Raw genomic sequence first — 21,723 nt, 5'->3', positions numbered from 1 at the left:
CCTGGACGGTGCAGGGAAGCTGACGTCCAGTAGACAGGAGCGCCAAGGCCCAAGGAGGGGACAGAGCCCCTCGGCATCTCCTTTTCCCCGAGAGCCGCATCTCCCCTGGGACGCCCCGGGCCCGTCCAGAAACCTAAGTTTACTCGCGACACCCTGACAAGGAAGGGAAACAGCTCGGCCTCCTACCAGCTCGGCCTCCAGCACTTTGATCTTGCTCTCGTACGCAGCTTTCTGAGAGGAGAGCTCTTGCTGGGCCATTTCTTTCACGATCTGGATTCCTTGCATCATTTCTTCCTTGGCTCTCACCTGCGCCTCCTGTATTTCTGCCTCAAGCCTGCAAGGCAACGGACAGTCACAGGGTGCGCCGTCAAGCCTTTGCACCAGAGGAGCTCTCAACTGTATCAAGATGGTCTCAGTTAAGCCAGAGTTCAAACCTCAGAGCTTAAATTTCTGACTTTCTGTCAAAAGCATTCTTAAATTTTTATTAGCTCGAGAACTGCTTACCCAAAATATAAAACAGAAAACACAAAAGCACCCGCCTATTTCTCAGCCACTCTGCTGCACACACAGGGTACTCACTGTAACCTCTGGGCCGCCAGCAGGTCGTTTTTGGCCGACTCAAAGTCTTCTGGGCCCTTGCTGACGTGATTCTCTCTGCTGGGTGGCTGCTCCCTTTTCTGGACTTCCATTGGATGATTAAATCTAAAATAATGATCGCCACCAAGAATCACCCGATCACCCTAAGGCACACAAGAAATTGACCACTGGAGGTGAGTCTGAACCAAAAATTACCATGGGACAAATCATCATGCTCAACAATTTAATAGTCTAGTATCACTAATAATAAACCTAAGAATCACAGCAGCTAACATTTATGAAATACCTGAAAGAGTCAATTCTTAGGCAGGGTGATAAGAAGTCCAGGGTCCCCGAGGAGGAGAAAGGGGTCTGGGGCTCTTGAAGAGGAGATAGGGGTCTGGAATTCTCAAGGAGGAGGAAAGGACAAACATCTATTTTTTCTCTACATTCTTTACTCTTAGTCACATAAAACGTTTTTTTCTGTAAGCCCAGAACTGGGCTTCCCAGGTGGTAAAGAACCCATCGGCCATTGCAGGAGACACCAGAGATGTGGGTTCAATCCCTGGGTTGGGAAGATCCCCTGGAGGAGGAAACAGCAACCCACTCCAGTATTCTTGCCTGGAAAATCCTGTAGAGGGAGGCTATAGTCCAGGAGGCTACAAAGAGTTGGACATGACTGAACACACACATGATGATACAGAACTGATGATTACACAACAAACAACTCAGTTTACACTCTATACTAAGGATTATATAACAACAATGTGTCCTGCTTGAGGACAGTTTCTCCTTCCTGAAAACCTCCCGGCTAATCCTGTTATCTTAAAATGTAAACTATGGGAGTGAGTCTAGTAAGATCTTTACAACCTTGAGACACTCTTGATTTACTGTAATAGCCACTTAAAAAAGCAAATAACTCCCTTGCTACCACTAGCGGGGGGCACCCTCCACCCTCCTTTTGAGTCTGTGTCAGAAGCTTCCCCTGTCCCTTTTTCACTTTAATAAAACTCTGCTTCACAAAAGCTCTAGAGTGATCAAGCCTGGTCCCTGATCCTGAAACTAAATCTTCTTCGGCAATCACAAATTCAACATCATTCACTGTAAGCTATCGCACCGTCCATATGCCAAGAACTGGGGCAGACACGCTGCCTACATGCCTATTATTAACCCAATCCTAGGAATGAGGAAACTAATAGAGCACAGAGGTTAACAGTCACGGTGCTATGCACTGGTTGAGCTCACTATCTGCAGACACTGGATTAAGAACCGCACACAAATTAATTCTTGCAGCAGCGCTCTCTCAACCCTCCCTGAGAGACAGATAAACATGCACCAAGTGACCATAGGCCTTCGCTTTGCCTACAACAGAATATTCATGCCTGTTCCCCTAATGTCATCATTAAAGTGCCTGGGGAGGGTAACAGACAGTCACCTGAGCTTAGTAACTTCTCAAAGGTCAAACAGCAGCTGGCAGGGCTGGGGCTTTGCCCGAAGCCCAGCTCTGCCCGGGACATGTATCGGTACTGCCGGGGGCTGGTCTCTGCACAAAGGCAGGCGATTTGTGAAATGCCAGGAGAGAGAATGTGAGAGCCAGAGTCCTCCACCTCGCGCTCTGCTGATCTCAGAGGAGAGGACCGGGCTCCGCAAAACTGGGTCCCTCGCATCACAGCAGCAGTCGACTTACATGGTGCAACACCGTGGGCTCCAAGATCAGCTTTCCATTTACATAAGTCTTCGCTTCCCCAGCCGGGACGATACTCACTGTCCCATGGGAATTGGTGATGGTGCTGTGAAGACAGGGAGCCCACGGTTACGGTGAGGGACCGACTGACAAGGAAGAAAAAGCAGGACACAATGTTCTTGAGCTGTTCCTTCAGCGCTAAGGTTCCGATCGACTTAGTAACAATAGAAACTGTGTGTCACTATATATGACAATACTATATATGATAATAGTAACGGAGAAGAATCCCCTTATTTTCCTTCAATTAGATTTTGAAGCTTTGCTAAAAAAAAGCCTGGCTTCTCTAACAATTCCATCCAGCAGTGGTGGGAAAATTTTTCGTTGTATGTATTATGATTAAAACCACTTACAAAAATACTAACCCCTCTCTTCCCAAAATGAAAAAAGAATACAGAAACATTAAAGGAAAATACATTAAAATACTCAAAAGCACTGACCCACGTGCTCTAACCAAGGGCCAGGTGAGTTGGCCACAAGTGTGAATAACACTGGACTTATTTGTTACAGAAAACAGAAGACCAAGAGGAGCTGAAGGTCAAGGAGCCGAACCACACCAGGTACAAAGACACCGTGGGGCTCAGATGACTACGAACGTGCGGTGACAGTGAGGAAACTCACTCTGTGTCCTTAGAAATTCTTTGTGTGAACACCACATTTAAAAAAAAAGCCACATCTTATTTAAGATATGGCACTGGAAGAACTGGATAGTCACAGGGAAAATAAATGATTTTAGATTCCTGCTTCACACCAAACAAAAAATTCCAGACTGCTTAAAGACTTAAATGTGAAAGCAAAGTTTCAAAGCATTTAAAAGATAACTTAGGAGACTATCTCTATAACCTCAACACAGAAAGGGTTTTTTAACAAGACACAGAAACTGACGACATAAAGAAAAAGATTCAGTTGTGTGATATACGAGGAGCTCTGACCCATCGAAACGCACCCGAGAGAGAGAAAAGACGAGCCACACACTGGAAAAGCTATTCACAAGGCATGAAACTCACGAAAACTTGCCAACCAGAACACAGATCTGCTACAGATTATGAAGAAAAAAACAATACAATTGAAAAATGGACAAAAGACATGAACAACTTACAAAAGAGCAAGCAAAAACAGCCAAAATATGTGAAGATTACTAGTCCAGGAAATGCAAATGAATGCCCAACGAGACACCAGTTTGCGTCCGCCCGACAGTGCTGTGTTGGCAAGGATCTGAGGGTGACAGGAACTCGCCGTGCCAACTGAGGCAGAGCTGACAGTCACTGTGGAAAGCAGTCTGCAATCACCTCGTAAACGTGAATATGCACGCATCCTGCAGGCTGCTCTCTCCCTCCTAGACACACACTTAGGGCTGCTTCCCAAACATGCACGCATCCTGCAGGCTGCTCTCTCCCTCCTAGACACACACTTAGGGCTGCTTCCCAAACATGCACGCATCCTGCAGGCTGCTCTCTCCCTCCTAGACACACACTTAGGGCTGCTTCCCAAACATGCACGCATCCTGCAGGCTGCTCTCTCCCTCCTAGACACACACTTAGGGCTGCTTCCCAAACTTGGGAATTACAGTGACGTGGTAACTGCAAAGGCACGACGCTCACACAGCACGCAGGGCAAACAGAAGGGCCCAGGTGCCCAGGCTGCCCCAAGGGCCCTGTGTCGCCTGCTGACACTTACTCCAGGGACGCTCTACCCGTTTGTACCAGGAGACGTGTCACAAGCACTCACAGCAGTGCTGCGGGAGTGGAATGTGAGAAACCGCCAAACGTCTACCAACAAAACAGACAGGCAACTCCACACCACAGGACACTCTGCAGCCGGGAAAACGCAAGGCGTCAACAGAGATGAATCATGAAACACACTATGGAGCTAACACAGCTCACATAAACCATCACCCCAGCAACATGCACAGCATCGCTCCACTCACAGGAACAAGTTTAAATTCACCATCCAACCAAAAATCTGGCCATAAACGATGGATAGAAGTTTCATGCCTAAGATTGTAACTCCAAGAAATAACCCCTTGGCCACGTCACACGCACAAAACAGAGACACAGCAACACTACTCATACACCATGCCTCACAGGAGGGCAGATGGCCTGCCGTCCTCACAGAGCGCCCCAACCGCCTGCTTTCCCGGCTAGCAGAGGGCCTCTCAGAGTTACACCAGGGCCTCGGCGCGAATGGAGACACATGGGAAGGGAGCTGCAGGCAGGCGGGATCTGGAGGGATGTACCAGTGGTCGTCGGCGATCAGCACCCCCGACAACTGAATGTCGCGGCTGGAGCTCGCTCTGTACTTTCCGACTGTGGTTGTCCCCTCTTTTATCATGTATAACAGGACCTCCGACAGCTGAGGGTCTTCATTGAGATTCACCAGGTTTGGCAAATGGTTGTCCATTTGAAAGGTAATTCCTGCTTTCTAGAAGAAGTCAGAAAAAAAGTTAACCTTGATCAGGAACATGAAATTGTTAAATCCACCTAAAATGAAAGGTCTGCGTTAAACATGACAGTCATTAATTGGTAATTAACGGTCTCTTAGACCCTCTCTATCAATCCTGGGTGTTCACTGGAAGGACTGATGCTAAAGCTGAAACTGCAATACTTTGGCCACCTCATGCGACGAGTTGACTCACTGGAAAAGACTCTGATGCTGGGAGGGATTGGGGGCAGGAGGAGAAGGGGACGACAGAGAATGAGATGGCTGGATGGCATCACCGACTCTGTGGACATGAGTTTGAGTGAACTCCGGGAGTTGGTGATGGACAGGGAGGCCTGGCGTGCTGTGATTCACGGGGTTGCGGCGAGTCAGACACGACTGAGCGACTGAACTGAACTAGACCCTCTCCTGGCGACCGCCCCACAAGTGTGACCCATGTACTTCTCAGAAGCCTCACAGGGGGATGCTGACCCTGTGTCCCTCACCACCCTCGGCCCGCTCAGATCTCAACCTGGTGTCACCAGAAGCACCTGTCCTCACCTGCAACCATCCACAGCGTGTCGGGTCCTGCTACCGCGTCTTTGTGGCCACCAGTGGGTCCCCTCACTGTGACAATAACCTCCTGACCTCACGATGCAGGGCACACCTTTCAGGCACGATTCCCCACTTCCCTGTCTATACACACCTCAGGCAAACCCTCTCGAGCCTGTCAGCTTCCCTCCTCTCCGTCCCCTGCCCCCAGCACCCCCACCAGCCAGCCGACCCGCCGCCTGCCCCGAGCTCGCGTCACCTCCTCCCGTAACCCCAGCCACAGCTCCGAGACGGGCCCCGTTCCCAGGCTTCATCTTCCCACCCTCGAACCCTCTCTCACACCCTCACCAGAAGAACCTGGCCAGACACAGGCTGATGTCCCTCCCCTGCCGCCTAAACCCCGCGTGGCCCGCCCACCGTCCTCACTGCACCGTGGCCAGCTGTGCCTCTCTCTGTCTGACCCGTCCCTGCAGCCACACATCCGTTCCCAGTTCTCAGGGCATCAGGCTGCATCATGCCTGTGTGCTTCAAAACATGCTATTTCTTTGCTTAGACGTTTCGACTTTGGTAGCCAACAAGCTCCTGCTCATTGTACAAGATTTTGCTCAGCCATCCCTTTCTGTTCAAAGTCCTCCCAGTGACCGCCCTCATCACAGAGAACTGCTCCCTCCTGTGTCCAGCTCCTCTGCCCAGTGCATTAGGGAGACTCACACAGCACAGCCAGTGCCCACCACCGTGTACCTAATAGATAGCACATGCGTGGTTTAACCCGTCCAATCACACGACACTTCAGTAAACCTCCCTCTGGGTCACACGTTCTCTGGATTCACCTCAGCCTCCCCAGGCCTGGCACAGCATCAACACGTGACATTTGTTGAACCAACGTGAAGAGAACTAGATAGTTTGTGTTTTAACTTTCTAACCAGCTCACAGGCTCGAAGCCATCACAATCCCGATCTTGAAGCTCCTCACAAGGAGCTCTGTGTGGAAGAGCTCAGAAGCCTCAAGGGTTCTGATTTTGCTCTATATAGCTGGTATACAATGAGCATTTGAGAAGCTACATCTGCATGTTTACTGGCCTCTTTGCAAATTTTCAAATCAGTTGAGAGAGCTGAAATGATACCTGTAACTCCTTTGTTACTTGAAGTTTTCTTTTTTCAGCTTGTTCAAGTTTTTCTTTCCACATTCTTTTCAAAGAAAAACAAAAGAGTTTAAAAGAGTTAAAAAATATCTAGACACATAAATGATTAAGAATCAAGAAATAATCAACAAAACTTAGAAATCCACTCGGGAGTATTTCAAACATCATGGTCTGGGGATGAGCTGCCGCACTCGTATGGGGGGCAGGGGTGAACAGACTCAGGTGCCGCCCCGCCCACCCCCCAGCGCAGGGAGCCCGGGCAGCGCAGGGAGCCCGGGCAGCACAGGGAGCCCGGGCAGCGCAGGGTCTGACGGCCGGCGCCCACCCCCCAGCGCAGGGAGCCCAGGGAGCCCGGGCAGCACAGGGTCTGACGGCCGGCACCCACCCCCCAGCGCAGGGAGCCAGGGCAGCGCAGGGAGCCCGGGCAGCACAGGGAGCCCGGGCAGCGCAGGGTCTGGCGGCCGGCGCCCACCCGCCAGCGCAGGGAGCCCAGGCAGCGCAGGGTCTGGCGGCCGGCGCCCACCCCCCAGCGCAGGGAGCCCGGGCAGCGCAGGGAGCCCGGGCAGCACAGGGAGCCCGGGCAGCGCAGGGTCTGGCGGCCGGCGCCCACTCGCCAGCGCAGGGAGCCCGGGCAGCGCAGGGTCTGGCGGCCGGCGCCCACCCCCCAGCGCAGGGAGCCCGGGCAGCGCAGGGAGCCCGGGCAGCGCAGGGTCTGGCGGCCAGCGCCCACCCGCCAGCGCAGGGAGCCCGGGCAGCGCAGGGAGCCGGGCAGCGCAGGGAGCCGGGCAGCGCAGGGAGCCGGGCAGCGCAGGGCCTGGCGGCCGGCGCCCACCCCCCAGCGCAGGGAGCCCGGGCAGCACAGGGAGCCGGGCAGCGCAGGGAGCCGGGCAGCGCAGGGCCTGGCGGCCGGCGCCCACCCCCCAGCGCAGGGAGCCCGGCAGCGCAGGGAGGCGGGCAGCGCAGGGAGCCGGCAGCGCAGGGAGGCGGGCAGCGCAGGGAGGCGGGCAGCGCAGGGAGGCGGGCAGCGCAGGGAGGCGGGCAGCGCAGGGAACCCGCCAGCGCAGGGAGGCGGGCAGCGCAGGGAGCCGGCAGCGCAGGGAGCCGGGCAGCGCAGGGAGCCGGGCAGCGCAGGGAGCCGGGCAGCGCAGGGAGGCGGGCAGCGCAGGGAGCCGGCAGCGCAGGGAGGCGGGCAGCGCAGGGAGCCGGCAGCGCAGGGCCTGGCGGCGGCGCCCACCTCTGCATGTCCGCCACGTCTCTCTCCTGCTGATGCAGCTTCATTCTCAACGACGCCATTTCTTGCTGGCAGAGCCTGTATCGTTCAGGGTCAATGTTCTGACTGCTTCTTTGGGCAGCTTTTAACTTTTCAATTTCTGCTTTCAATTCTAAACATTTGTAAAAAAGGGCCTGATTAATAACACTTGATATACAGTCCACTAGACATGAACATCCGATCTTCTATTTGAAGTCTTAATAACCACTAAGTGAAATTTCCACTTTAATTACTTACAAATTCCTACCTAGCCTTAACCTGAAAAACCGCTCCCCTGTTAATGAATCCCTCCCTCTTAGCAGGATGGCCAAGAAATGTATTCTCCAACACAAGGCACCTGAGGGGGAAGAGGCACTCGTCTGGGATGACAGGCGCAAACCAGCCCTACCCCGGCACACCATACCCATAAAGACTGGGGGCAGAGATCAAAGGTTTTCCAAGCTGGAATTCAGAAGACTTGTTTAATAGAAATGGCCCCGCTGGCAGGAGAGAGCGGATGCAAAGGGGAAAGACGAGTGGGAGCCAGCCCGCACCCGAGGGCTCCATGCAGCATCAGCCGCTGCGCGAGGGACGCAGCCTCGGCCTGCGGGCCCTGAGCGGGCGGGGCAGCGCTGAGCCAGGGCGGCTGCTCCCAGAGGCCCCGCTCCTCCTGCCTGCTCCCGGCGCGCTGGTCCCGCTGTCCACTACCGCCTTCCCCTCAGCGTGGGAAGGTGATGAGGCGCTGCTGCAGCCAGCCTGAGAAGAAAGCCCTCGACTCTCTAAACCTGCTTGTTTTCACGACTGAAGTGAGTATTTGAGAGAAATCCCGCCCCACAACCTTCGAGTCCGAGGAGCGCTCACCCCGGATGAGCCTGGCGCTCAGGTCCTCGTTGACCCTGGCGGCGGTGGCGATGCTGCGGGCCTGCGCCGCGAACCGAAGCGTGCTCAGCGTCTCCTCCACGCTGCTGCCCGCCGGGCTGACCGCGGCGACCATGGCGGTTTTCGAGTTTCCACTCAGACTCTCCTTCAGCAGCCTGGGCAGAGAATAGCCACCGTCAGACTTCGCTTCTGCAACGACCTAACAACAACAAGTACCAGAAGTACAAAGCACACTAACAGGAGTGTGACACAGTGTGCCACTCCTCTCTCAAACACCACGGAGACTCTTTTTGGTAGTTGCAGCTCTTTTTAGGTCTCTGAGCACTTTATTTCCTCTCACGCTCTGTGTATTGTTTTGTGAAACAATAGTCTGTGCAGAGATTTTTAAATGTGGGTAACTATCCAATCTTTAGTGAAATTCCTCTCCCCGCGCTAGACTGGGAACTACTTCAGGGAGGGACCATGTGTGGTCGTCTTTGGGTTTCTGGAGCCACTGTGATGGTTCAAAGCACCTCCTTGGAAGTGCAGAAAATGATGGATGAACATTATAAACACAAATTTTGTTCTGTTACTAATATATGAAAAAGCCTTATTTGAGAGGAAAAAAAAGCATGAGACTAAAAAGCCTACCTTTACGAATGCAGAATGAATCAGTCTCAACTTTCAAAAGTTATTCTTAATTTTCAAGAGGCATTAAAGAAAATCAGACTGTTCTCTGACAGGTTTTGAGGTGGCGATTACAACATAATAAAGTATAAAGATACACTGTTGTCAAGGAGAGATACTTCCTTCTCAGAACTGAATGTTAAACGTACACAGATGTAATCTGAATGCAACGTACCTGAAGTTACACACGCACTCATCAGTGACAATACTTGTTGAACCAGGGCGTGTGCTAAGCTTCCCTTTACACACACAGCAGTGTGTCTGGCGACCCCACACCCGCTCAGACATCAGGCACTGATGACAGCGCTCACAGCGGCAGAGGCTGACAGCGGCGCGGCGCTCACCGTGGGCTAAGAGCTTCTGCACGTGTGCGCTCAGTAACCCAGCCACGACCGACTCCTGGCAATCCTGTGAATGGACTGCAGCCCACCAGGGTCCTCAGTCCACGTGATTTTCCGGCAAGAATACTAGAATGGGTTGCCATTTCCTTATCTAGGGGATCCTCTCAATCCAGGGATCGAACCTGTGTGTCTCCTATGTCTCCTGACTGGCAGGTGGGCTCTTTACCACTGCACTGCCTGGGAGCCTCCAAGAGTTTTTACATCCGTCATTCACCCTCACTTTCCCAGGTGACTCAGTGGTAAAGAATCTGCTGGCCAACGTAGGAGACTCGGGTTCAGTCCCCAGGTCAGGAAGATGCCCTGGAGGAGGGAATGGCAACCCACTCCAGTATTCTTGCCTGAGAATCCCATGGACAGAAAAGCCTGGCGGGCTGTAGTCCATGGGACTGCAGAGTCAGACTCGACTGAGCACCTGAGCAGGCACACACACACAACCCTAAAAGACAGGTCTTGACATACACCCGTTATCACAGACAAGGAAACAGGCGGGAGGACTGTCAAGGTCAAGCCCAGGCGGCCTGGCTCGTGAATCTGTACGAGAGTCACAGGAGTCGGTCTCCGCCCCTTCCCACACTTCTCTATCTTGAACAGTTCTTCACTCTTCAAGAGCTACTTGCCATGTGAGGACAGACTCGCGGTAAGGAATGAACACGCTCCGCCCACCAGCCTGCTCGGACAGTGCAGAGATGACCTTGCCCAGGGTCAGCAGCGACTTGTTAATGCTCACACCTTCCTGGGGACAAGATCAAACATTTTAATCAAACATAACTGCTCCAGAATAAATTTCTCAAAATATATTTCTTCCCTAATTGCTCCTTGGAAGAAAAGCTATGACCAAACTAGACATCATATTAAAAGGCAGAGACATTACTTTGCCGACAAAGGTCCATTTAGTCAAAGCTGTGGTTTTTCCAGTGGTCATGTATGGATGTGAGAGTTGGACTATAAAGAAAGCTGATCGCCGAAGAATTGATGCTTTTGAACTCTGGTGTTGGACAAGACTCTTGAGAGTCTTCTTAGACTGCAAGGAGATCCAACCAATCCATCCTAAAGGAAATCAGTCCTGAATATTCATTGGAAGGATTAATGCTGAAGCTCCAATACTTTGGCCACCTGATGTGAAGAACTGACTCAATCAGAAAAGACTCTGATGCTGGGAAAGATTGAGGGCAGGAGGAGAAGGGGACGACAGAGAATGAGATGGTTGGATGGCACCACCGACTTGATGGACATGAGTCTGAGTAAACTCCGGGAATTAGTGAAGGACAGGGAAGCCTGGAATACTGCAGGCCATGGGGTCACAAAGAGTTGGACACGACTGAGTGAACTGCACTGATAATCAATGAATAAATACATTCTTTCAGAATCTACCAACTTCCTCTGGATCCAAAGTCTACTGTTTCTGAAAAGCAATCATAACCAAGAACTATGGGTCCCTTTTGGAGCCTCAGACCGCAGTCTATGAAGTGCAGGTTCAGAGAGAAGTTTTTTTCGTTAAGTACGCTGAGCTTGTAATCTCCTAAAAATAAAGTCCAGGACTGAGCTCCCCAACACGAGGGGGGCACTTTACCTTCAGCCGCTCCCCGCTGGTCCCGGTTGCTGAGCACCGTTCACTGCCAGCCAGGTCCACAAGGTTTATGCGGCTCCGAATTCTATGGTCCAGCTCCTCCCCCTCCACAAATTCTGTCTGGAGCAAAAGGGCATTAAAATAATACATCATAAGTTCTTTCATGGCTTGCCATCACCATAAGTCTGCAAAACAGACGGTATGCAAGATTGCAAACACAAGGGATAAAGACATTGTTTCCTTGACTCCGTGACAATTTATCAGAACACACCAGCAGTGCTCAGACTATGCCAAAATAAAAGAGATGACTTTAAAGGGCTGAAAACCTATAACTACTCAATACATTAAGGAAACAATGATAAATAGAGAAAAAGCTTAATTTATGAAAGTGTTGTTTACCCCAGCACTGAAGTAGCAAAATGTTTAAAAGCAACATAAACGTCCAACATCAGAGAAAAACCTATGGACTTTTAATAGTCAAAAGAATACTATGCAGTTATGAAAAACAGTATTTTGCAAATAATTTTAAAGGCATGAAATTGTTACAGATTCTGTAAATTTGTGACGTGTGATTGTAAAAGAATTGAAAGATCATACACCAAACTGTTGGGCAGGTTTATCTGAGCAGTGGAACCTACGGCTAAATTTACTTTGGTTGTGCTGGGTCTGCACCGTGGCTCATGGGCTTCTCAAGTTGCAGCACACAGGTCTAGAACAACACAGCTCAGTAGTTTCGGTGTGCTGGTTCTTAGCTACAATATATGGAATCAAACCCGGTCCCCTGCATTGGGAACGCATAGTCTTATCCATTGGACCACCAAGGGAGTCCCTACATTATTTAAAATCCTTTACTTTCTGACATGTTTTCTCAAATACAAGTATTATGTATCATTGATAATATGTTACCACATATTGATATGAGTCATTGCCTGTATGTGCTAAAACCCAATTATGTTACATACTTACTTGACTATGCTTTTACCTTTTATTTAAAGGAGGAAATAAGGACAACATACAACTTGAATACAGCCAGCATCTTTCCTAAGAGAGCCCTCAGCAACATGGTACCTTGGCCTGGGTCATCACCAGGGTGAGCACGGAGTGAGAGCGGGAGCTCTTGTCGTTCATGCCGGTGGCGGCCGTGGCCTTCTGCTTGTTCCCCAGCTGCAGCCAGACCTGGTGAGGGAGGCGGGCCAGGGCTCAGACAGTGCCAACCGCAGCGAAGCGTGAAGCAAGCACATACACACATACCAATAATCACTTTGCAAAATAAAATTATCAATACATATTTACTCATTTGTATTATCATTTTCTAGTTGTTCATTTTCTGTCTCAGAAACATGAATCAGAGAAAAGGTTATTTCTACAACTCTAAACTGACATGATAATTTAAATTTTTAGTTTAGAAAAGTAATTCTTTTTATTAAAGTTTACACAAAATCAGTTGATTATAAACTAACAAGATCAACCCTTTATTTATGAGAACAGCAAGTAAGGGGAAATATTCTCATGAGTATTCATGACTCTGATCTTTCTATCTAGTGGATAGAAGACAAAATACAATCAACCTTACCTGGATATCAGAATAAGAACTGACAACATTCCTATTTTAAAAAAACAAAAAGACAAAATCCATTTTACTGATGATCAATCACACTCCTGCTCTTATAAAACAACCCACCTTTCAATTATATAATTATTCCATGGATATCACAATGGAATATATATTATATTGATTCTGACAGTCTTTCATTTTCATTCTAAACGGTGGGAAAATAAAATATAATGCTTTAATTTTACCTAATTTTTAAAAATATGATTTTTCTTAATGAAGAACCTTAGCCTTCGATCATTGGAATATCCAAGTCTAAGTCATGAGACCAAAAGATAAACTTAACCCCTATGCTGGCATAGGTACCCGTATACACACGTAGGGTGTGGCTTGGCAAAGGTGTATGTACAAGTACAGGTACACATGCGTGTGTGTTTGCGCGTGTCGTGGGTCTCAGCACAACTCCAGATGTGTTTGCGCGTGTCGTGGGTCTCAGCACAACTCCAGATTTACTAAGCGGAGTTATACCTTTTCTCACCACTTTTCTGTTCCTTTAAAAAAGCATTTGTAGTTGAAAGGCAAATGACTGTCAGAATAGTTCTAACTCTAAGCATTGAACTCGGTGCCTTCTCCCCACCTCGGCTCAAAGGGACAGATAAAGCAAGCGGCTTGAGAAGGCAGGCTGAACTTCTTAGTGGGTAGGCGAGGGAAAGAGAAGTCAGATAAAAGGTAACGCCCACTCGGTGTGATTAGTCCTCTATGAGAGCGCTTCACAGGCGCCCTGAGAGAGAAACACGAGAAGCAGCTAACTCTCCTTTTGGAAAAAGGAGGGACGTCTTACTGCAGAAGATTAAGGCCAGAAAACAGCAATGATGTAGCGCCTCCTGGCTCTGGGCCACGGCACTCACGTGGACAGGCCCCGCCCACCCACCGCCAGCGCTCACGTGGACAGGCCCCGCCCACCCACCGCTCACGCAAATGTGGACAGGCCCCGCCCACCCACCGGCCGCACGCCGCACTCACGTAGACAGGCCCCGCCCACCCACCAGCACGCCGCACTCACGTGGACAGGCCCCACCCACCCGCCGCACTCACGTGGACAGGCCCTCAACGTACGGGCCTGCGGTTGGGTGCTCCCGCACTCGCAGCTGTGGGCAAACGTGAGCTACGTTAGCACAGTACAAATATTCTATATAAAATGGACTTCCAATCAATTTTTTTCTATATTTTGAGTCTATAGTAAAAAGACTCGTCTCCACTTTGCCCAGAAATAAACGTAAGGTTCTCACAGAAACACACCTGCAAGGCACCAGGAAACTGCCTCAGGATCTCAAACCAGTCACATTCGCAGTGTCTGACAGTAGATTTACTATGACATGAAATATCTTACAGGTTTGTTTTTCTCAAGTCCTGCTGTAGCTACTGTTCATGTGCTTTTAAGTGGCTTTCCACAATACATTCAATTAATTTCAGTTAACATCTTTTTCAGTTTTACATTATACATTTTACACTTTATGAGCAGAAATTTTAAAACACATAGAAGTCTTAGAAGTTTTGCTTAAGTCTCTAGATGCTGCCAAAGGCAGATTGAGTGACTTGAAGCAAGTGACCTCTTCAGATTATAGCTTCTCAATCTCCACACTTTTTTTTAAAACTAAAAATCTTTTTATTATAATAACAGGTTTTTAAAAAGTTTATGCCTTGTGAAACCTTCTATTGCACAGAAAATGTTATCTATAAGACATCAGCTTACTAAATAATCCAGGGAAATTCATATTCTTCAGAAACAAGGCAGTTTTTTTAAACTTCTACTCTTTTTTGGCTTCACGGACTTTTAGGCATTTGATATTTGACATGTGTGATCCAACTAAATCTTGGAATATATGATCTTTAATATTGACACAATACTTGCTTAAGTAAAATGAGGTTAGAGTTAATAACTCATGTAATGTACACTAACAATAATGTCCAGCTTACTCAGTAAGTACCAGCGCAGTTAGACTGCACAGCAAAGCATCTATCATATAGGAGCGTTGCAGTAATTAAGCCATGCATCATCTTGAGAACTAATATCATTCTATGCATCAATAACAACAAATTAAAAACAGGAAGCTTTTAAATCTCACCGTTTGCTTTCTCTGCCCACTGTCACCTTTGCAAACGAGAAGGTCATGGATTCTTTCATTGTAGACTTCAAAGAAGCTCATCTCAAGGTGGTAGCTGACCTAGCAGAAACAGAAACAAAGCAGGCAGTTTATCTGAAAGTCCTTGCGTTTCTTACACCTCAGATCTCTTAAGGCTCGAGGATCCCCATACAAGGGCTTCCCAGGTGGCTCAGTGGTAAAGAACCCACCAGCTAAGGCAGGAGACAAGAGACCTGGGTTTGATCCCTGGGTGGGGAAGATCCCCGGAGGAGGAAACGGCAACCCCACTCCAGCATTCTTGCCTGGAGAATCCCATGGACCGAGGAGCCTGGTGGGCTACAGTCCATGGGGTCACGAAGAGTCAGACACGACTCAGCAACTTAGCAGGCAGCACCCATACGCACATTTCCATATAAAAAACTCTTACAATTCAACAACAGAAAGACTGACAATTAAAAAACAGGCAAAGGAGTGAACAGGCATTTCTCCAAAGCAGATGCACAGTCAATGGCACAAGAAAAGGTGCGCAACACTGCAGGTCAGCAGGGAAAAGCAGGTCAGAGCCACGGTGAGAAACCACTTCACACCCATGAGGACGGCTGCAATCAAGGAAAAAGAAAACAGTGAAGCTGGTGGGAGTTGGAATCGGAACCTCTGGGGCTGCAGGTGGGAATGTAAAATGGTCCAGGTGTCGCGGAAAACAGCTGGCAGTTCCTCAAAAGGTTCAGCATAGACTTACTATATAACCCAGCAATTTCACATCTACCCAAAAGAATTACAAATAAATTCAAATAAAAATTACTCGAATAAAAATTGTACACCAATATTCATAGCAGCACTAGATAGTGGGTTGGCCAAAAAGTTCCTTCGGGTTTTCCATCAGATGGTATAAATGAACTTTTGGCCAACCCAATAACCAAAAGAGAAAAACAGCCTAAGTGTCCATCAGCAGATGAATGGATAAAGGACACGCGGTGTATACATTCAGTGGAATACTGCCGAGCCACAGGGAGGAAGGAAGCGCCGATACCTGCTGAACCCTCACAAACCTCAGGCTGCAGACACTCCATTCACAGGAGACGTCCAGAACTGTAGGACAGTTACAAACTCCCAGACTACCCTCCAAACCAGCCGAATCAGGATCTCCAGCAGCTTTTCCGCAAGTACACACACACACATGCACACGACTGCCTCCTGACACATTCCAGGGGGCTCTTATCATCAAGCAAACGTAGGAAAGACTGGTCTTGCAGGCTGCCTGCAGTGCCCCCGACTGCAAACACGCATGATGGGGTGGAGCCACTGCACACCTAGTCCTGCTGTCCGCACAGGTGATAAGAGTCGAGGAAGTGGAGAAGACGGCGGAGAGGACCCTCCGTCTCTGCCCACCAGGAGGAGCCGCCCTGCGTCTGGAAGCCGCTCCCCACACCCTGTCCCAGAGGACAGTGGCCAGAAGGCACACCGTCTGCTGAGCTCCTCCTTAGTGGCCACGACTCTGATTTTAACTTGGTCTGACCGCTCTCTACTCGAATATGAAGGCTTACAGAGACCATGAGAACATACCTCTTGGGTTTGTTTTTTCGCTATTTCAGCAAAAAGATCTTCACAAAATCTTGGAATTATTCCTGGTTCTTCACTAAAGCCCATCATCCTAGAAAATACATTTATGAGTTGGGGGAATAAAACTAATCCGGTTTTAAAATTCTTTGAGGGGAAAGTAAACCTAAATTTCCTCTTCTATAAAGTGGGGTAAGTAAGAATTATCTAATTCAGAGCCTTCTAGCACAGGGCCTGGAATGTAGTAAGAACTCGATAAATGTTAAATGTTGTTAAAATTCAAGTGTTTCCTCCCAGGACAGGTAGTAGAGCCAGACCACTGATGCGATGACTGGCTCGTGATTCTCACAACACGACTTCCAAAATAACCTCTCTGAGCTTTGGTTTACATGAGAGAGAATTTACAGTGAAACGGGGCCAATGATACTGACGGGGTAAACGATCTCAGGCATAAACAGAAGCCCAGAGACAAAGCAACCTGCACAACTGGAGTGCAAAGTGGATGAGACTTGAGCCCAGAGCGGTGCAATTTCAAAAAGATATTCTAACAAACTATGCTGTTCTCACAAAAGATATACATGCTTCAGCATGGTCAGAGTCACAGCACAACTTACGTGTATGATTTTCCAGAGCCAGTCTGGCCGTACGCGAACAGACAGGTGTTAAAGCCTCGGAAAGCCTGTCCCAGCAGCGGGGCTGCCAGCGCCTGGTACACGGCCGTCTGGCTCGCGAAGCGCGGGTGGCACTCATCCACGGACCAAAAGGAAAGATCGTAGGCAAAGCTGTACACCTGTCGCGTGCCAGGGTGCTCCACAGCGATTTCCTCCCCGTGCAGGAAAACCACCTGAGGCACTCCTTCTCTCTCCTCCCTTTGAAAAGAAGCACAGAGAAAACTATCGTCGTTGCAAGTATTCTGAGTGTTATTCCCACAGAATATAAGGAGGACGTCAGACTAAAGGAGAACATTCCTCCAGGGCAAGACGGCGCTTCAGGTTTATGTGGAACACGCCAGAGCAGTGCGCATCATAATAGCGGGTTTCTAAAGTCTATCTCCGCAGCTCCAGTGCCACTGCTAAAGGGAAAACCAGAATCCCAGGTTTCTTGTCCAGAAAATGCCCTACTTGTATAGGATTTTCCATCTTTTTCCTTTTTCTCTTAAGTTCTCCCTTTTCTCATCCTGTCCGCTGAAATCTACCTGTACCTGCAGTTCTAACTGGAAATGTATTCAAAAACATCATAAAGAACTTCTAGAGGTATGAATCTATACAAAGCTGGCAAGAAACAAAAGCAGTTTCAACAAACTCAGATACAAATTTGAATTGAAGTGTCTTTGGGCAACAAGTTATGTTTCTGTGACTCCAAAGGTCCTTCCTGCTTTAAATCATCTCCCTTAAAACTCTGACTCTTCACATCCACCCCGCTTCTATCTCAGACTCAGGAGGAAATCTCTTTGCCCTACAGCTGCAGAAAAACACGAGTCCTTGTCTGGCCACACAATTCTTTTTGCCCCCACCTCTGCTTAGATGTGGAGAAGGCAATGGCAACCCACTCCAGTACTCTTGCCGGGAAAATCCCATAGACAGAGGAGCCTGGTAGGCTACAGTCCATGGGGTTGCGAAGTCCGACACAACTGAGCGACTTCACTTTCACTTTTCACTTTCATGCATTGGAGAAGGAAATGGCAACCCACTCCGGTGTTCTTGCCTGGGGAATCCCAGGGACAGAGGAGCCTGGTGGGCTGCCGTCTATGGGGTCGCACAGAGTCGGACACGATTGAAGTGACTTAGCAGCAGGAGCAGCTTAGATGAGAATTCACTGTGGAATCCACCCTTCTCGTCTCCCGGCGGCCCTGCTGCAGGCTGCTCTGGGGTCCATGCTCTGTCCCTCTAGGGACGCCACTCGTGCAGGCTGTCCCGCTGCTGCTCTGCCCTGAGCAGTCCTGAGGCTCTCCCTGAGTTCTCGTCCCTTATCACTAACCTTGCATTTTCACTGAATGGCTCACAGCCGTATGGAATCTGCCTTAACCGCTGGCCGTTCAGGGTCAAACCCAGGTCTGTGCACAGCGCAGTAACGTGCATGTGTGCTCGGTGGCTCAGTCACGGGGGACTCCTCGCTGCAGCCACCTCGCTCCTCCGTCCGCGGAGTTCTCCAGGCGACAATACTGGAGTGGGCTTCCACGGCCCCCTCCAGGGGACCTTCCTGATCTAGGGATCGAAGCTGCGGCTCCTGTGTGTCCTGCGTTGGCAGGTGGCCTGTTTACTGCCGAGCCACCTGGGGAGCCGTACGATTACCATACCCTCTTCCAGCTCACTTAGATCCACAACAGAGTTAAAAAACTACTGACTCTGTGAAGTCTTCACAGCTGCCCTCAAAGCGTTTAAAGATAACCAGGTGCTACAGGCACACCAGGCGAGTCCGTCTGTTTCTCGCCCACAGGTGCTCACGGGGAGAGAATTTTTTGCCATCAAAGTCAAACCTCGCAGATCAGTGTGTGTACAACCTCGACATGTCACAGACAATAAGGCGGTGACCGCCACCCTGGAAAGGGTTCTGCAAGGACCTGTTTGGGGAACGAGTGACCGGCTGCTGCTCTTTTTAAGGGAAAGGTAGAAGACACCACCATATATTACAGGTTTGAACCAGACTGCCTTAGAAACTGAAGTCATTCAGACTTTTAAAACACAGATATATCTGGAGAAACTTACATTTGCAAAATATGGTGGTTTTGATTTTTTTGTTTTATAGCCAATCATCGAAAATATCCATATACTACCACTGAACTGGGAAGTTCCGTCTATAAAAAGGCAGCGCCAGCTGGCATGAAGACGCACAAACATGCTGACCAGGCTGGCCTCGGATGAAAAGCGGGTCACGTACCGGCTGCTGAAAGGCCTGACTCTGACCGCCACCGTCACTTGGCTGGTCTCCACCTTCAGGGGGTCTGTTTCTGCAGAGGTTTTTTGAAGCGCAGTTTCTTCCTCAAGAAGGAATGTATTTTCACGTGACCTTTCCCTGTGACTTGCGAGAAGAGAGCTCTGGGGCGTCTGTTTAACTTGCAGGGTGGGCCTCCTGTTTTTCAGAACCAAGGCAGTGGGGCTCCGAGGCTGCAGGACGCCACGCCTGGGTGTCAACCTGGGCTCTGAAATACACCTGGAGGGTGTCCTTTTCTGTAAGCTCTCAAATCTATGGGGAAGTTTCACGGCTTCCTTCTCAGCATCCCTGTGGTGCGAGGCCCCTGCTCCTGACACTTTGATCTCTAACCTGCTCTCAGTAGGCCTAACTGACAAGCGTGCTGCGCAAACAGCTTCAGTCTGACCCTGGGGACCGGCAGGCGCTCGCTCACTTAGGGACTTAAGAGCGACATTCTCACCCGACCCGCAGAGGGCAGAACGCGTCGCTGCACATTTTCCATCCGCCTTCAATTCGAGGTCTTTTGGGTCTGGAGTTAAAGGTACAGAAGGTGCAACAGGCAAGTTTTTATCACTGTTTACAGTTGTTACATTTATACCAGTTTCCGGTGAAGGCCGACTATTTTCTGTTCTGCCGCCCACATTCTGCATTCCTTTCCACTTTTCCACACGATCTGTCTTAGTCCGACGCTGTAACGCAATGCGTGTTTCTGCTGTCCTCGCACCTGCGTCTCCCGACTCACGACCAAGCAAAGAGGGTTCCTTGCTCCTGGTCGCTCTCCTCTGAAGTGTCAACCTCCCCACAGGGTTAGGAAGAAGGGGTGTGTCTTCTGTTTTCTTACAGGCAGAAATAACGTAAGTGCTGTTGATGTCTCTGACTTTCCTCGCAGATCTCAGTAACGGATCGTCAGTTTCACACTCTGACAAGTCCGACTTCGGATGCAGCTTCAGTTTGCTGCCCTGGGGGAGGACACGCAGGGGTGACATCTTCGTGGAGGAAGGAACGCCAAGGAGATCGCTGTCGTTTCTGCTGTGTGCGGTGAAGGCTGACATAGTGGCAGAAAGTTATTTTCAAAAAGAATGTTACTGAAGAAATGTTAAGCTCTTCTTTAGACATTTATTTGACTTCCAGCCATTTCTTACGCAAGTTTCCAAAATTATCTGCTAAAATAAAATAAATAAATAAAATTTAGACTGCACAGATTACAAACAGGCTTTAAAAACAAGAGGACCTTCCATGGGAAAGTGACTTCTCAGGGGCATACATTAGGTCATGATCTCCACTGAGATATCGTTCCCAAGCAGCTTCGGACAAATCTCTGACCTCAAAGACCGTATGGTCATTGCTCAAAAAATATGTGCTAAGATCCCATAAGGTGCCAGGCCCTCTGGTGGATACTATGAATTTCAAAGACAAGACTCTATTTTCATTTCCTTAGTCTATAAAGAATGTACAGATAAAGACTGTATCAGGGCAAATATGCCAGGGACTTAAAAAGATGTAAAAAGCATGTGTCAAAGAAGATATAAGGATAGTCAATACGCACATAAAATGATGCTCACCATCATGGGCCATTAGGGAGAAGCAGGTCAAAACTATGAGATACCACATCATACCCATTAGGAATGGAAACTATCCAAAAAAAAAAAAAGCAGAAAACAAGTATGGACAAGGACATGAAGCAATTGGTATGCTTGTAAACTGTTGCTGGGAATGTAAAATGGTACAACCACTATGAAAAACAGTATGGATGGCCACAAAAAATTAAAATTAGCATATACTAAATCGCTTCAGTTGTGTCCAACTCTTTGCGACCCCAGGGACTGGAATTCACCAGACTCCGCTGTCTATGGGATTGTCCAGGCAAGAACACTGGAGTGGGTTGCCATGCCGTTCTCCAGGGGATCTTCCCGACCCAGGGATCAAGCCCAAAACTCTTATGTCTCCTGCGTTGGCAGGCAGGTTCTTTACTAGTGCCACCAAATTAGCATATGATCTAGCAATTCCACTTCTGGGTATAAACCAAAAAGGATTGAGAGGAAGGTCTCAAATGAAGAGATGTTTGTATAACCATGTTCACAGCAGCATCATTCATAACAGATAAAATAGGGAAGCAACTCGAATGTCCACTGACCAATGAATGGCTTACCAAAACATGGTATATTCATACAACGGAAAATTATTCAGCCTTAAAAAGGAAAGAAACTCTGCAATATGCTACAATATTGGTGAACCTTGAGGACATTATATTAAGTGAAATAAGCCATTCCCCAAAACACAAATAATATATGATACCACTTATATCAAGTACTTATAGTTAAAATCATCGGCAAAAAGTATAATGGTGGTGGCTAGGGAAGGGAGAATAGA

General features: G+C 48.9%; 1 protein-coding gene across 1 annotated transcript in view; it reads right to left on the bottom strand.

Annotated features, from left to right (window-relative positions):
- The window catches only part of KIF14 (kinesin family member 14), a 41,335-nt gene that overhangs the window by 17,565 nt on the left and 2,047 nt on the right, over positions 1-21,723 (bottom strand). The window contains exons 2-17 of the mRNA XM_055418956.2: positions 19,321-20,516; positions 17,058-17,312; positions 16,450-16,537; positions 14,869-14,967; positions 13,838-13,890; positions 12,764-12,794; positions 12,259-12,366; positions 11,194-11,310; positions 10,241-10,356; positions 8,539-8,711; positions 7,663-7,810; positions 6,411-6,474; positions 4,554-4,738; positions 2,264-2,366; positions 580-740; positions 187-334 (exon numbers count right to left, since the gene is read on the bottom strand). Of these exons, the coding sequence (XP_055274931.2) occupies positions 187-334; positions 580-740; positions 2,264-2,366; positions 4,554-4,738; positions 6,411-6,474; positions 7,663-7,810; positions 8,539-8,711; positions 10,241-10,356; positions 11,194-11,310; positions 12,259-12,366; positions 12,764-12,794; positions 13,838-13,890; positions 14,869-14,967; positions 16,450-16,537; positions 17,058-17,312; positions 19,321-20,405 (2,934 nt within the window). The 5' untranslated portion in view covers positions 20,406-20,516. The remainder of the gene's footprint in view (positions 1-186; positions 335-579; positions 741-2,263; positions 2,367-4,553; positions 4,739-6,410; positions 6,475-7,662; positions 7,811-8,538; positions 8,712-10,240; positions 10,357-11,193; positions 11,311-12,258; positions 12,367-12,763; positions 12,795-13,837; positions 13,891-14,868; positions 14,968-16,449; positions 16,538-17,057; positions 17,313-19,320; positions 20,517-21,723) is intronic.

Source organism: Moschus berezovskii, chromosome 17 (genome assembly GCF_049115385.1).
Source record: "Moschus berezovskii isolate FMDL1 chromosome 17, NW_MosBer_1.0, whole genome shotgun sequence".
Classification (NCBI taxonomy): Eukaryota; Metazoa; Chordata; class Mammalia; order Artiodactyla; family Moschidae; genus Moschus; species Moschus berezovskii.
Note: the sequence above shows the minus strand (reverse complement) of the source record. Positions and strands in the feature narration are given on the sequence as shown.